Source organism: Nicotiana tabacum, chromosome 21 (genome assembly GCF_000715075.1).
Source record: "Nicotiana tabacum cultivar K326 chromosome 21, ASM71507v2, whole genome shotgun sequence".
Lineage (NCBI taxonomy): Eukaryota > Viridiplantae > Streptophyta > Magnoliopsida > Solanales > Solanaceae > Nicotiana > Nicotiana tabacum.
The window spans coordinates 6,120,048-6,132,350 of record NC_134100.1 but is presented as its reverse complement, the minus strand read 5'-3'; the positions used below and the strand labels follow the sequence as shown (position 1 = coordinate 6,132,350).

The 12,303-nt window shown below is 26.9% G+C and overlaps 1 protein-coding gene across 1 annotated transcript; it reads left to right on the top strand.

Annotated features, from left to right (window-relative positions):
• The first annotated feature begins 7,976 nt into the window (after positions 1 to 7,976).
• LOC107762091 (coniferyl alcohol acyltransferase-like) lies at positions 7,977 to 11,991 on the top strand. The gene is made up of 2 exons (XM_016580416.2): positions 7,977 to 8,447; positions 10,664 to 11,991. Exons 1-2 carry the CDS (start codon positions 8,010 to 8,012, stop codon positions 11,633 to 11,635), a joined length of 1,410 nt encoding a protein of 469 aa, XP_016435902.1. The 5' UTR covers positions 7,977 to 8,009; the 3' UTR covers positions 11,636 to 11,991.
• The last annotated feature ends 312 nt before the right edge of the window (positions 11,992 to 12,303 follow it).

Sequence of the window (12,303 nt, the reverse complement as noted above, 5' to 3'; positions counted from 1 at the left end):
ACTATTTCTTTCTTAAAATTTTAGTTTCTAAAACATTATTTTTCAATAATAATTATTTTTATAATAATGTAATTGAAAATATTATTCTTAATTCAAAACTCATTTTAGTTGGCTATCTAAAAATATAAAAATTCTTTAGCTAGTGAATGTTTTTACTCCATTTTGATATTTGATATTAACCATGTTAAATATCCGAGTTATTTGAATTATATGTAAATAATCTTAACATTTAAACCTTCTAAATAATTATAGATAATCGTCAGATATTAATTAAGAAACACTACATGAAAAATGACTAACATTTTCTCAATTCTCGTAGTGATAATTTTATTTTTGCACTATTCTCATAGGTGTCATTGGAACCTAAAAATAGCCACAAAATGAAATAATAACTTATATTTATGGCAAAACACAAAGGTTGACACGATATAAACGATTTTTTGATTACGACATGACTCTTATACTACGACTTGAACTCTTATTTGGTATGATTTTATCTTTCAAAAAATATTTTTATTTTGAAATTGTAATTTCTAAAACTTTATATATATTATAATAATGATTATCTTTATAATGATGCAAGTGAAGATATTATCCTTAATTTAAAATTTACTTTAATCGACTATCTAAAAATTTAAATGATTCTTTGACCGGATTTATTTCAGTATGACTCCACTTTATGTTTATCGATATCTCTAGCCCCGTAATTTGAATTTTTAATACCCTATATATACAAAAAAATTGTTCTTTGAATCACTAAATGTTAAATTAGTTGATTATTAGTATAAAACATTGCATATATTGTCTTAAAATTGTCAAGTAGTTTATTTTTCGACACCATACTTGGCTTAACCTCAATGCAAACTACTCAAATTGCATTCTAATTCTAATTCAAATTCGAATATCATATCAGTTTGTTAGTAATAGTGATTTTTTAAAAACGATACATAATGTAAATTAAAAAAAATATTCTAAGATATCCTTATTATCTTGTAATCTATGTATTTGAGTTGGAAAAAAAATTGAAATCGATGAGATTAACTTTCAAAAAATTTATACTCAACAAAGATGAAACATAAGAACAAATTTGTTATCATCTTTTATTTCTCGTTTTTAGATTTTACTAACAATTTTTCAATATATATTTTCTTTTATCTTATTTTTAATGTCATTATTTCTTTTGCTACAAAAAATTGATTTATTTCACTATAAAAGGATGAGTTTTAATAAAAATTGTCTACATATGAACTTTAATTATATTTGTATTCTTTGGTTGAAATTATTTCATATTTTTCTTTTGGCTTTATCTAATCAGCCTAAATAGGTGCTCACCTAACCACTTAAATTAAAAAATTGAATGTTGTGTAATTTATATATAATCCATATATAATATGTGTATAATCGTGTGTTGTCGGTATATCATCTATTTATATTATCTATAAAAAGTAAACAATAAATATGACCAGATATTATGTAAATATTCCATAAGATTTCCGATTTTTGAGGTTATCCATTATATAACTTCTATTATAATAATTTTAGAATTCTCTACTAATGTTCAAAAATATCTTATCTTTTTATTATCTTTGAATTAACAAAAAGTAAAGAGTTTTTTCGAAATAATTTGTTTACATTTTAAAAAAAATATTTCACGTCATACCAATTTTTTCTTTATATATACTCTTTGTTACACTTAAAAGTCACTATAGAAACTATCAATTAGAAATCAATTTCTCTCTTGTTGAGTTTGAAAAAAAAACTTTCACATAATCTAATGATTCAAAACTAATATTCTTCAACGAAAAAAATATTATACCCTTGCAATATTGGCTTGACTACAACTAAATGAAGGGGTTTCAGTTTATACTCTTCAATTCCTTGAATGTGCTAAATTGAAATTAATGATCAATTGTATAGCCAAAGTTTTGTTATTTATTTGATGTCCATTTATGCAAATTGACTCTTCAAATAAATATTCTTCAAGAAGAAATAAAAAACTTTTTTTTAATTTTATTTTTAATTTAAATTTGAATTTTAGAACTTTATCTATAAATTCAAAATTATCTAGTCAAATATAGAATAAAGTTACCATATATTATTGATATTTATTAATTTGTCACTTGGCTTAACCATAATGTCAATTATATATGATAAATTTCTTGTTTTAATATATATATTAAATTTGTCACTTGGCTTAACCATAATGTCAATTATATATGGTAAATTTCTTGTTTTAATATATATATATATATATATATATATATATAGAGAGAGAGAGAGATATTTTATTTTTCTCACATATACTGTATTTTTTTATATGGAAAAAGTAAAAAAAAATAAAAATTGGCTGGTTGTGTCATTGATATTTTATTGGTGTAGTCCATCAAAACGTGTCAAAGCGTTAAGTATTATACGTCGCAGTAGCGTGACCCGCACCAATTCTATAAAGTCATCGAAATTATACTTTACCAACCTTTCTAATATCCTACTAGTATCCGTACTCGCGCGATGCACAGACAAATTATTTCAAATTGCGATGTAAGTTGTTTGAATTATGCACAAATATCCTTAAAATATAAACGTCTCAGATAAAAATTATATAACATGAGAATTTAATTATGAAACATGATATGAAATTATTGTTCAAATTTCGTAGTGAACAACCAATCTTTTTCGTATATATTTATAGCAACCTAACCCCTTGATTTTGGTACTTGTATTTCGTTCCGCTGTCGATATTAAAGAATACTAAACATGTCATATTGTGATCTATCTTGTTCGAGCACATTAGATCATATTATCTTAACAAAATTCTTATTATCACTTTATGTTTATCTAGAAGTCAAATATATCTTATTCATCACATCACTTTTACATAAATTCTTTTTTTTGTTCTTTTCTTATAGTTATTATATTATTTAATATTTAATATTATTATACTATCATATAATTTGTTTATTAGCTTATAAATAAATTAATGTCTTACTTTTTATCCTTTTAATAGTATTTAATAAAAATAAATATTTTATTCTTGAAATTTGGTATATTTTTATGCTTTTATCCTCTTATTCATAATATTTTAATCATTTAAATTTATCAGTAATATTTTTAAATATAATTTAATTATTTTATTTTATCTATTTTTAAATTAATTTAAAGTATAAGTATCCTCGCACTACCTCTATTTTTTTATGTACATTCCCTCCCTACTATAAATGTTAATTAGTTTTTATATTAATATTTTACCTAGAGCCAAAATAATGTCATATTTTATTTTAAATTGTAACTTTTAATTAGTCTAAAATATTAATACATAAGTTATTTGATTCTCATGTTCCAAATGTATTGAGTTCTCTTATAATTAATTTTGTATTAGATGCAGTTAAATTTTCTTCCCTTTTTAGCTATAAGATACAATTTAATTTTTAACTTTCATTAGTAAGATTACCAATATTAGAAATTTATTTTGTATTTTTAAAAATTTATTTAATCATAGAAAAAATTTCTTAATTGTTTGAACACATTATTTCTAAATATTGTAGTAATATTTTTACTGTCATTTTTGTTCTTTACATAATATTTTAAAAAACAAAAAAATAATCTCATCCCAAATTCAAATAATTCTTATCATTCTATTTTCTAAAATGGACCGCATTTTAAAAAAATTATGCTATGCATTCAAACTCAAACTAACTGCACTCGATTCAGATATTAATCATAGAAAAATATTTTCGTAATTGTTTGAACATATCTAAATGTTGTAATAATATTTTCACTGTTATTTTATTTCTTTACATAAATTTTCTTTCTTTTTTAGTTTTAAGATACAAATTTAATTTTTGTAAAATTACCTATATTAGAAATTTATTTTGTCATTTAAAAATTTTATTTTTTATTATTGTTTTATTTTCATAAGTAAGACTTCAATTTCCTGGTATTATCCATAATTTGAACATTCGCATCATAGTTTTAAGAACTTTCTAATCTCAAATTCAAATAGCCTTTTATTTTAATTTCTAATAATTTAACATAATTTTGCTATTTTTTAATTTAATATATAGTCTTATTACATTTTATGTGTCTTTTCATTAACTTGTAAATTTATTTAATATCATTATCAACTACTTTTCTTTAATAATATAAGATAAATATATAATTTTTTTAATTATGAAATAAATATTTATTTTGTTTTAAAAACATTGCTCGAAAATTTTAAATTATTTAAAATTTAATAATATTTTTAAGTATTGCATATTTATTTTATTTTATTTTCTAAACTTATGATTTATAAATGTCCTTACATTATCTCTAATTTATTTTTATTGTTCAATTTTTTTAGTTTTTTACTTTAACTATTAGACTTGAGTTATGTGGACTTATATTATGCCTTTTCTTAGTATAATATAAAAAACTTTCTCATCTGAAATTTAAATAAGTTTGACCCTTTTTATTATGATAAAAAATCTGAATTTTTATTTTTTCTCTATTTATTCGTTATTTTTTATTTTATATTATTCAATACCTTATATTATTACATTGTCATATGAATATTTATTAGCATGTTTGAATTTAGTATTTATTTTTGCCACACTCATTCTAATATAATATAGATAAAAATTTAAAAACTTTCTCATCTCCAATTCAAATAATTTTTATCATTCTATTTTTTTAACGACCATATTTTTAAAATATTATGTTATGCTTTCAAATTTAAACTAACTGAACTTAATTCAAATATAATCATAGAAAAATATTTTTCTTAACTGTTCGAACACATTATAACTAAATGTTGTAGTAATATTTACGTATAAAATATTCGTTTGCACGATTTATCAATATTAATATGAATTTATTATTCTTGTTATTAAAATATCTTTTGTTGATTATTTAATTTTTCTCTTACCTTATAAATAATTTGTATACTTTATGTAAGATCTTATTTTGCTGCTTGAAATTATTTAATTTTTAAACTCAATAAATCCTTAATATCTTAAGTAAATTTTAGTTTTATTCTATATTTTAACTTACTCCAAAGTATAAATAGTTATAGGTTATCTCAATTTTTGTCTTTATATATTTTTATTTTTTTATTATAGTTTTTAATTAATTTTTCACCTCCATATTTCTAGCTAATATAGAAAAAAATCTATGAGTAGATCAATATATAAATATAAATATAGATATAGATATAGATACAAATATACATAATTATAGATTAGATTTGCCTAAGATCTATTTAGATTATGTATAAGATTCATTAAACTACTTCCATTAATTATGTTTTTATATATAATTTCTAATTATTAATGTTGTAATTTTTCTATTACTTTATAAATAATTTGTATACTTTATGTAAGATCTTATTTTGCTGCTTGAAATTATTTAATTTTTAAACTCAATAAATCCTTACTATCTTAAGTAAATTTTAGTTTTATTCTATAATTTAACTTACTCCAAAGTATAAATAGTTATAGGTTATCTCAATTTATGTCTTTATATATTTTTATTTTTTTATTATAGTTGTTAATTAATTTTTCACCTCCATATTTCTAGCTAATATAGAAAAAAAATCTATGAGTAGATCAATATATAAATATAAATATAGATATAGATATAGATACAAATATACATAATTATAGATTAGATTTGCCTAAGATCTATTTAGATTATGTATAAGATTCATTAAACTACTTCCATTAATTATGTTTTTATATATAATTTCTAATTATTAATGTTGTAATTTTTCTATTACTTTATAAATAATTTGTATACTTTATGTAAGATCTTATTATGCTGCTTGAAATTATTTAATTTTTAAACTCAATAAATCCTTACTATCTTAAGTAAATTTTAGTTTTATTCTATAATTTAACTTACTCCAAAGTATAAATAGTTATAGGTTATCTCAATTTATGTCTTTATATATTTTTATTTTTTTATTATAGTTGTTAATTAATTTTTCACCTCCATATTTCTAGCTAATATAGAAAAAAAATCTATGAGTAGATCAATATATAAATATAAATATAGATATAGATATAGATACAAATATACATAATTATAGATTAGATTTGCCTAAGATCTATTTAGATTATGTATAAGATTCATTAAACTACTTCCATTAATTATGTTTTTATATATAATTTCTAATTATTAATGTTGTCCTAAAATTGCCAAGTGGTTTCCATTTAGCTTGCCACTTGACTTAACCACAATGCATACTACTCTCCTTTTAATATAATATAGATTAGTGAAACTAGTTGCCTAAATAAAGAAATCAGACAATATATATATTACAACATGTTAAATTAAATACATAATTTCCACGGTCAAAATATATAAATTAAATCTATATGAATTAATTAGATTTACCGTCTCTATATTTGTTGGATTAGGTATCTATATATCGTCATTTTGCTATTACTTTTACAAAATAATACATCTATTTTCTGATATTTGCATCAAGATACTGTACTGTTGTTTATGTTTTAACAACCTGATTATAACTATCAAAACGTTGCTAGTGAAAGAAGAGGATGAGCAGCTTAAAATAAAGATTTCAGATTTGCTTCATCGTCATCATCATCCAAATTTACCAAAGCTATTGACTTTGTTGCCCTCTGTTTACTTGTTCAAGAAATTCATAACCACACTTTGTACCATTAATAAATAATATATATAATCTCGTAGACACCAATCCTATTATTTGGTGTAACTATAATAATCTCACCCAAGATTGAACTTTTTTTTTAGTAAAGCCGCCTTGTGGTGGGAGGGGGTTTGGCTTTGATCCTCAACAACCTAAACCTTCCATATACATAACATACATACATATAAACATACAAGGCGGACATAGGGATTTTATGTTACGGGAGCACAATATTCTGTTCAATCAGTACTCCTAAAGGTTTTTAGCATTAAGGGCGCTAAATGATTTAAATTAACCATTTTCAAAGTATACACAAATACATATACATATACAAGATTTCTACCAGAGTTTACGGGGTCCGGTGATCCCTCAACATAAGCAATAGGTCCGCATAAGAATTTAGATTTAAACTTATATACATTATTGGTGTAAGTTTTTCTTTTTACACTATCACAGTGTAATTTAATTTGTCATAGCAAGTTATGTATCCGCTTTATTTTTCAAGTAACTAGTTTCACTCGTTATGAGCAGTTACATGTTGTTATCTTTTAGCTGACCTGATGTGATGGTGTAATATTTCTTACTTCATCAAAAATAATATAAGGACAGGTGCATAAATTTAAAGAGTTTAAGGAGAGTGTAAAGAATCTTTTATATTGTCAATGCAGTTTAACCGGTTATGGCATGTTACTGCTTTATTTTGCGGGGTTTCAAATCACACATTTTAAAAAGGTTTATCTGTAGATATTTTTTGTTTAAATATGGTAGTATACAGAATTGCTTTCGCTAACTGTGTATATACTTCCTTCGTTTCAAATTAGATGATGTATTTTTCTTTTTGGTTTGTTCCAAAATAAATGACACATTTCTAAATTTGAAAATAATTCAACTTTAAACTCTTCATTTTACCCATTTTACTCTTAATGAGAAGCTTTTAGAACCACAAAAATATTATGGCCCCACAAAACTTTTACCCCTAAAGCTTTTAAGGCCACAAGATTTAAAAGTTTTCTTTTTTTAACTCCGTGCCGAGTCAAACTACCCTATCTAAATTGAAACGGAGTGAGTGAGTAATATATTTAAATCCTAAATTAAATACAGCTCTTCTACGTTTGTTCCATTCATCCACCACTCACTCTTGTACAAATGGATAACACCAATCCAATTGTTTTTAACTAATTATAATCTCACCCAACATTTGAACCTTATAAATACAGCTCTCCAATGTTTATTTCCATCACACTAAACTAAACACACACCACTACACAAGCTATCAAGAACCATATACTTCTCTAATCCTCTCCCCCCCCCCCCAACCCCCCCCCCACCCACCCACCACAAAAGTTAAATAAAAAGAAAAATGTGTAGAAAAGAGATAACTACAAAAAGAAACTTCAATGTAAAGATGAGCAAGAGTGAAGTGGTGGCAGCAGTTTTGCCAATACAAGAGCATTGGTTACCACTGTCCAATCTTGACTTGCTCTTGCCTCCATTGGATGTTGGAGTTATTTTCTGTTATCAAAATCCCATTTCAGTGACAACAAAACTAGAATTTGGTTCAATGGTTAGAATTCTCAAATCTTCTTTGGCTGAAACATTAGTTATTTACTATGCATTTGCTGGTGAGATAGTTCAGAACTTAGGTGGAGAACCTGAGGTTCTTTGCAACAATAGTGGAGTCAATTTCACAGAAGCTTTTGCTGATGTTGAGCTCAAGGATATTAACTTTTATAATCCAGATGAGAGTATAGAGGGAAAACTTGTTCCAAAGAAGAAGCACGGTGTACTAGCTGTTCAGGTACTGTGTCTTAATGCAAAATTTCTACCCTTTTTTTTCATGCACGTGACCTCTTAATATCCCAACTTAACAAAGAAGAAAAAAGACAACTCGATCCATTAAGCTCCTATTATATGAGCACGATTCGAGAAAAGATCGGACCATCATTGAGTCTACTGGTGTGGCCGATCTAGAGTACGGCGAACGGGTTCACAAGAACCGAGCAGTTTTTGCTCAGATCCTATTTATATATTAAGAAGTTCACCACATATCTATAAATATTTTGATTGTTAACCTAGTTATTACTGTAAATTTAATTAAAGTTGAAGTAGGAATCCATAAATTTTAAATCTTGAATTCACCTTTGGTCTACTGTACGTAGTTTTAACAGGGGCGGATTTAGGAGGGTGGAAGGGTGTTCACCCGAACCTCTTTCGCCGGAAAATTACACTGTATATATAATGCAAAATTCAGTTTGTACCTCTATATATTATATTATGAATTTGAAACAACCCAAAAACATATCTCAATGGTCAAGGGATTCAACATATTTGTTAGGTTGCTAGTCAAATCCCACTAGCCATAGTTTCTTCTAATTTTTTTAACTATTTTCTTTTTTGAACTCCCTTAGCGGAAATCTTGCCTCCGCCACTAAGTCTTACCTTCCATTTCTACAAGACATCGCTTCCACGGCTTGGACAGTGATCTTCTGGTCACTTACCTTTGCTTCACGATCCCCTTCCAACTTCCCAATTGTGCATGGAACTTCCCAATCATTTTAATAGATATGAATCTATTTTTTTTAATTTTTGCCAAAAAAAATTATCCATTCCATATTTGGAAACAATTTACTTTTATAACTTATACCACATAAATATATGCGCCTCATTTTATATCACAAAATAGGTTTACATAAATAAAAGCAGAGGAAATATGTTTAACCAGTAGGATCATAGGAATATGAAAAACTTCATCGTTTAATACAACCTAAAAAAAATCTAGTTTATATTTATATATGAATAATTATATCGTTTGCATATCTAAATTAGTCCAAAAGAAGGCGCCAGTATTTTAGCTTTATCACTATATTAGATTCAATTTGTGACACTTATGTGATATTTCTTTTCTCATCTTCAATTCTTAGAAATATTTTATATGAAAGAATTCATAGATTTTCCTCCCATTTTCGGAAGGCAATATACGGTTTTACAAAATTAGACAACACTTGCCTCTGAAGCCCTTGTTCTTAATTTACTTGGGGCCAATCCAGCACGTAAGTTACGGTTTACGTAAATTCAGTATTTTTTTTTGTTTTGATCTTGTATATATATTAAAAAATTCAACAAATATATTTAAATATTTAATTAAACACAATTATTATGGTATATTGACTTGAATTCGTTATTAAGAAAACATAAACTTCAACTCCTGGATCCGCCTCCATTTTGGTCGATAGACATTTCTCACTTCTCACCCCAATGAGAATGGAGTAAAACTAAAAGATTATATCTCAACGCTACCGTTACTTTATCCAAATTTATTTTGCTGGTGAACGATAAGTATAAGAAAGAAAGAAAAGGACTTCGATATATATAGAAACTAAATTAAATTATATGCAGTCGTTTTACCCATTCTTTGTTTTTCTTTCGTGAGAACGTCTTGTCTATTCATATACACCAAGTTGACACGTAAAAGAATTCCTCGTATCCAATTGAATATTTTTATTTGAATTTTTCTCTCTCGTGATGATCAAACTAAGTTAATTAATTATCTAGCCATAGTAAGTTAGTTATTTGTTAAGTTACCAATACAACTTACTATAAACTTGTATTGGTAATTATATTTAAGTAACTTGACAGTGAAAGAAAACTTTTACCCTTTTGGTGTACAAAATTTAAGTCTTTGAATATGTGTCAGTTACATATCTAACCTATATGTAATACTCCCTCCGTCCCATTTTATGTGATATTTTTAAACGATGACGATGACAACAACAACAACAAAAAATTCGGTGAAGTTTCACTTGTGGGGTTTGGGAGAATAGTGTATACGCAATTCTTACTCCTCTGTTGAGAAAATAGAGACGTTTCCAGTAGACTCTGGGCTCCATGTGATACCTTTAAACGAGCCGCGGATTTTTAATGTGTCTTTTGATCTTAATCAATTTAATTACCTTTTGTCCTCTTTCCTCTTGTTTTATTTTATTTCTTGCAGTTTTACTCAATGTTTCACTGCAGGTTACACAACTTAAATGTGGAGGACTAGTTGTGGGTTGCACATTTGATCATCGAGTTGCTGATGCATATTCAGCCAACTTGTTTCTTGTATCATGGTCTGAATTAGCTCAATCCAAACCACTCTCTCAGCTCCCATCTTTCCGTCGATCGTTCCTTTTTCCTCGACGTCCTGGTTACTACGATGACTCAATCGATGGCCTGTACGTACCAATACCAACCCTACCATCAGTAAAACCCGAAACCCTTAACCCTAACGATCTAGCCATAAGTAGAATTTACTATATCACGGGGGAGAAAATGGGTCACCTTCAAGCACTAGCCAATCGTGACCAAAAAAGCACGAAATTCCAGAGGTCTAAACTTGAATCATTCAGCGCTTACCTGTGGAAAACTATTGCATGTGGAAGTAAAGAAACATCAAATTCCAAGAATTTCAGGTTTGGTATCGTTGTTGATGGTAGGGCTAGATTAAGTAATGGAGATGATAATCAAGAAAAATTACTAAAAGGGTATTTTGGTAATGTTCTCTCAATCCCATTTGGAAACAAGAAAATTGAGGAGCTAAAAGAGAAGCCGTTGAGTTGGGTAGCAAATTCAATTCATGAGTTTATAGAAAAAGCAGTAACACGCGAACATTTCCTTGGATTGATAGATTGGGTTGAGGCCCATCGTCCTGAACAGGCCGTGGCGAAAATATACGCCACGGACGATGATGGACCCGCTGTGGTAGTGTCATCAGGGCAACAATTTCCAGCCAGAGAGATAGATTTCGGATGGGGTGAGCCAGTCTTCTGGTCGTATCATTTTCCATGGGCGGGAAAATCAGGATATGTGATGCCAATGCCAAGTCCTAAAGGAAATGGAGATTGGATTGTTTATATGCATTTGATGAAATGGCAATTGGAACTAATTGAGACTTCTGCATCCCATGTGGTCAAGCCTGTGACTGCAAATTATCTCAACTTAATGTGATTTTAGTATATTGTAATCAACTTTATATACGTGTGATATAGCCTTTGGATGTTCTCGTCATGTAAAAGTTGTATCTAATGTGAAATAAATAAAAATGAATATGAAAGAGCTCGGAAAATAAGCAAAATTATGAAATTCGCATATTCCGTGCGGGTTGCTAAAAAATGTACTCATATTACATTTTCCCTTAGAGTTGAATAAAAAGAAAATTCCGACAAGCTTCTAATATATATATTGATTGAGTCTATTTATAATAGGTTTCTAGTGTTATGCTATGTTGGAAATAGTAACCTCTGTATTGTGTAATTTTGGTGATTAATGGAAGGGTAACGCCACCACAAGGCGTGATTATATTTTTTTTTTAAATAATGGTGAGATATCCATGAGATTAGCTATCTCACCTTTTATATGGGATAGTTAATCTCACTATTCTAGTGCAAAAGTTATCTCGAGATTAGCTAATACCCCAAACCAAACATAAACGTGGGATAAAGTTAATTCCAAATTCTATCCCGGATTATTATTCTTAGCCCATATAACAAACGACCCCTAAATATGTAAGTGTCTAGGACTCTAGGTTCATATATGTGTTTTTAATTATTCTAAGTGTATCTAAACCTATCATGTCGGGCCAGCCCACTCTCAACCTGGTTCAACTCGGTTCAGGT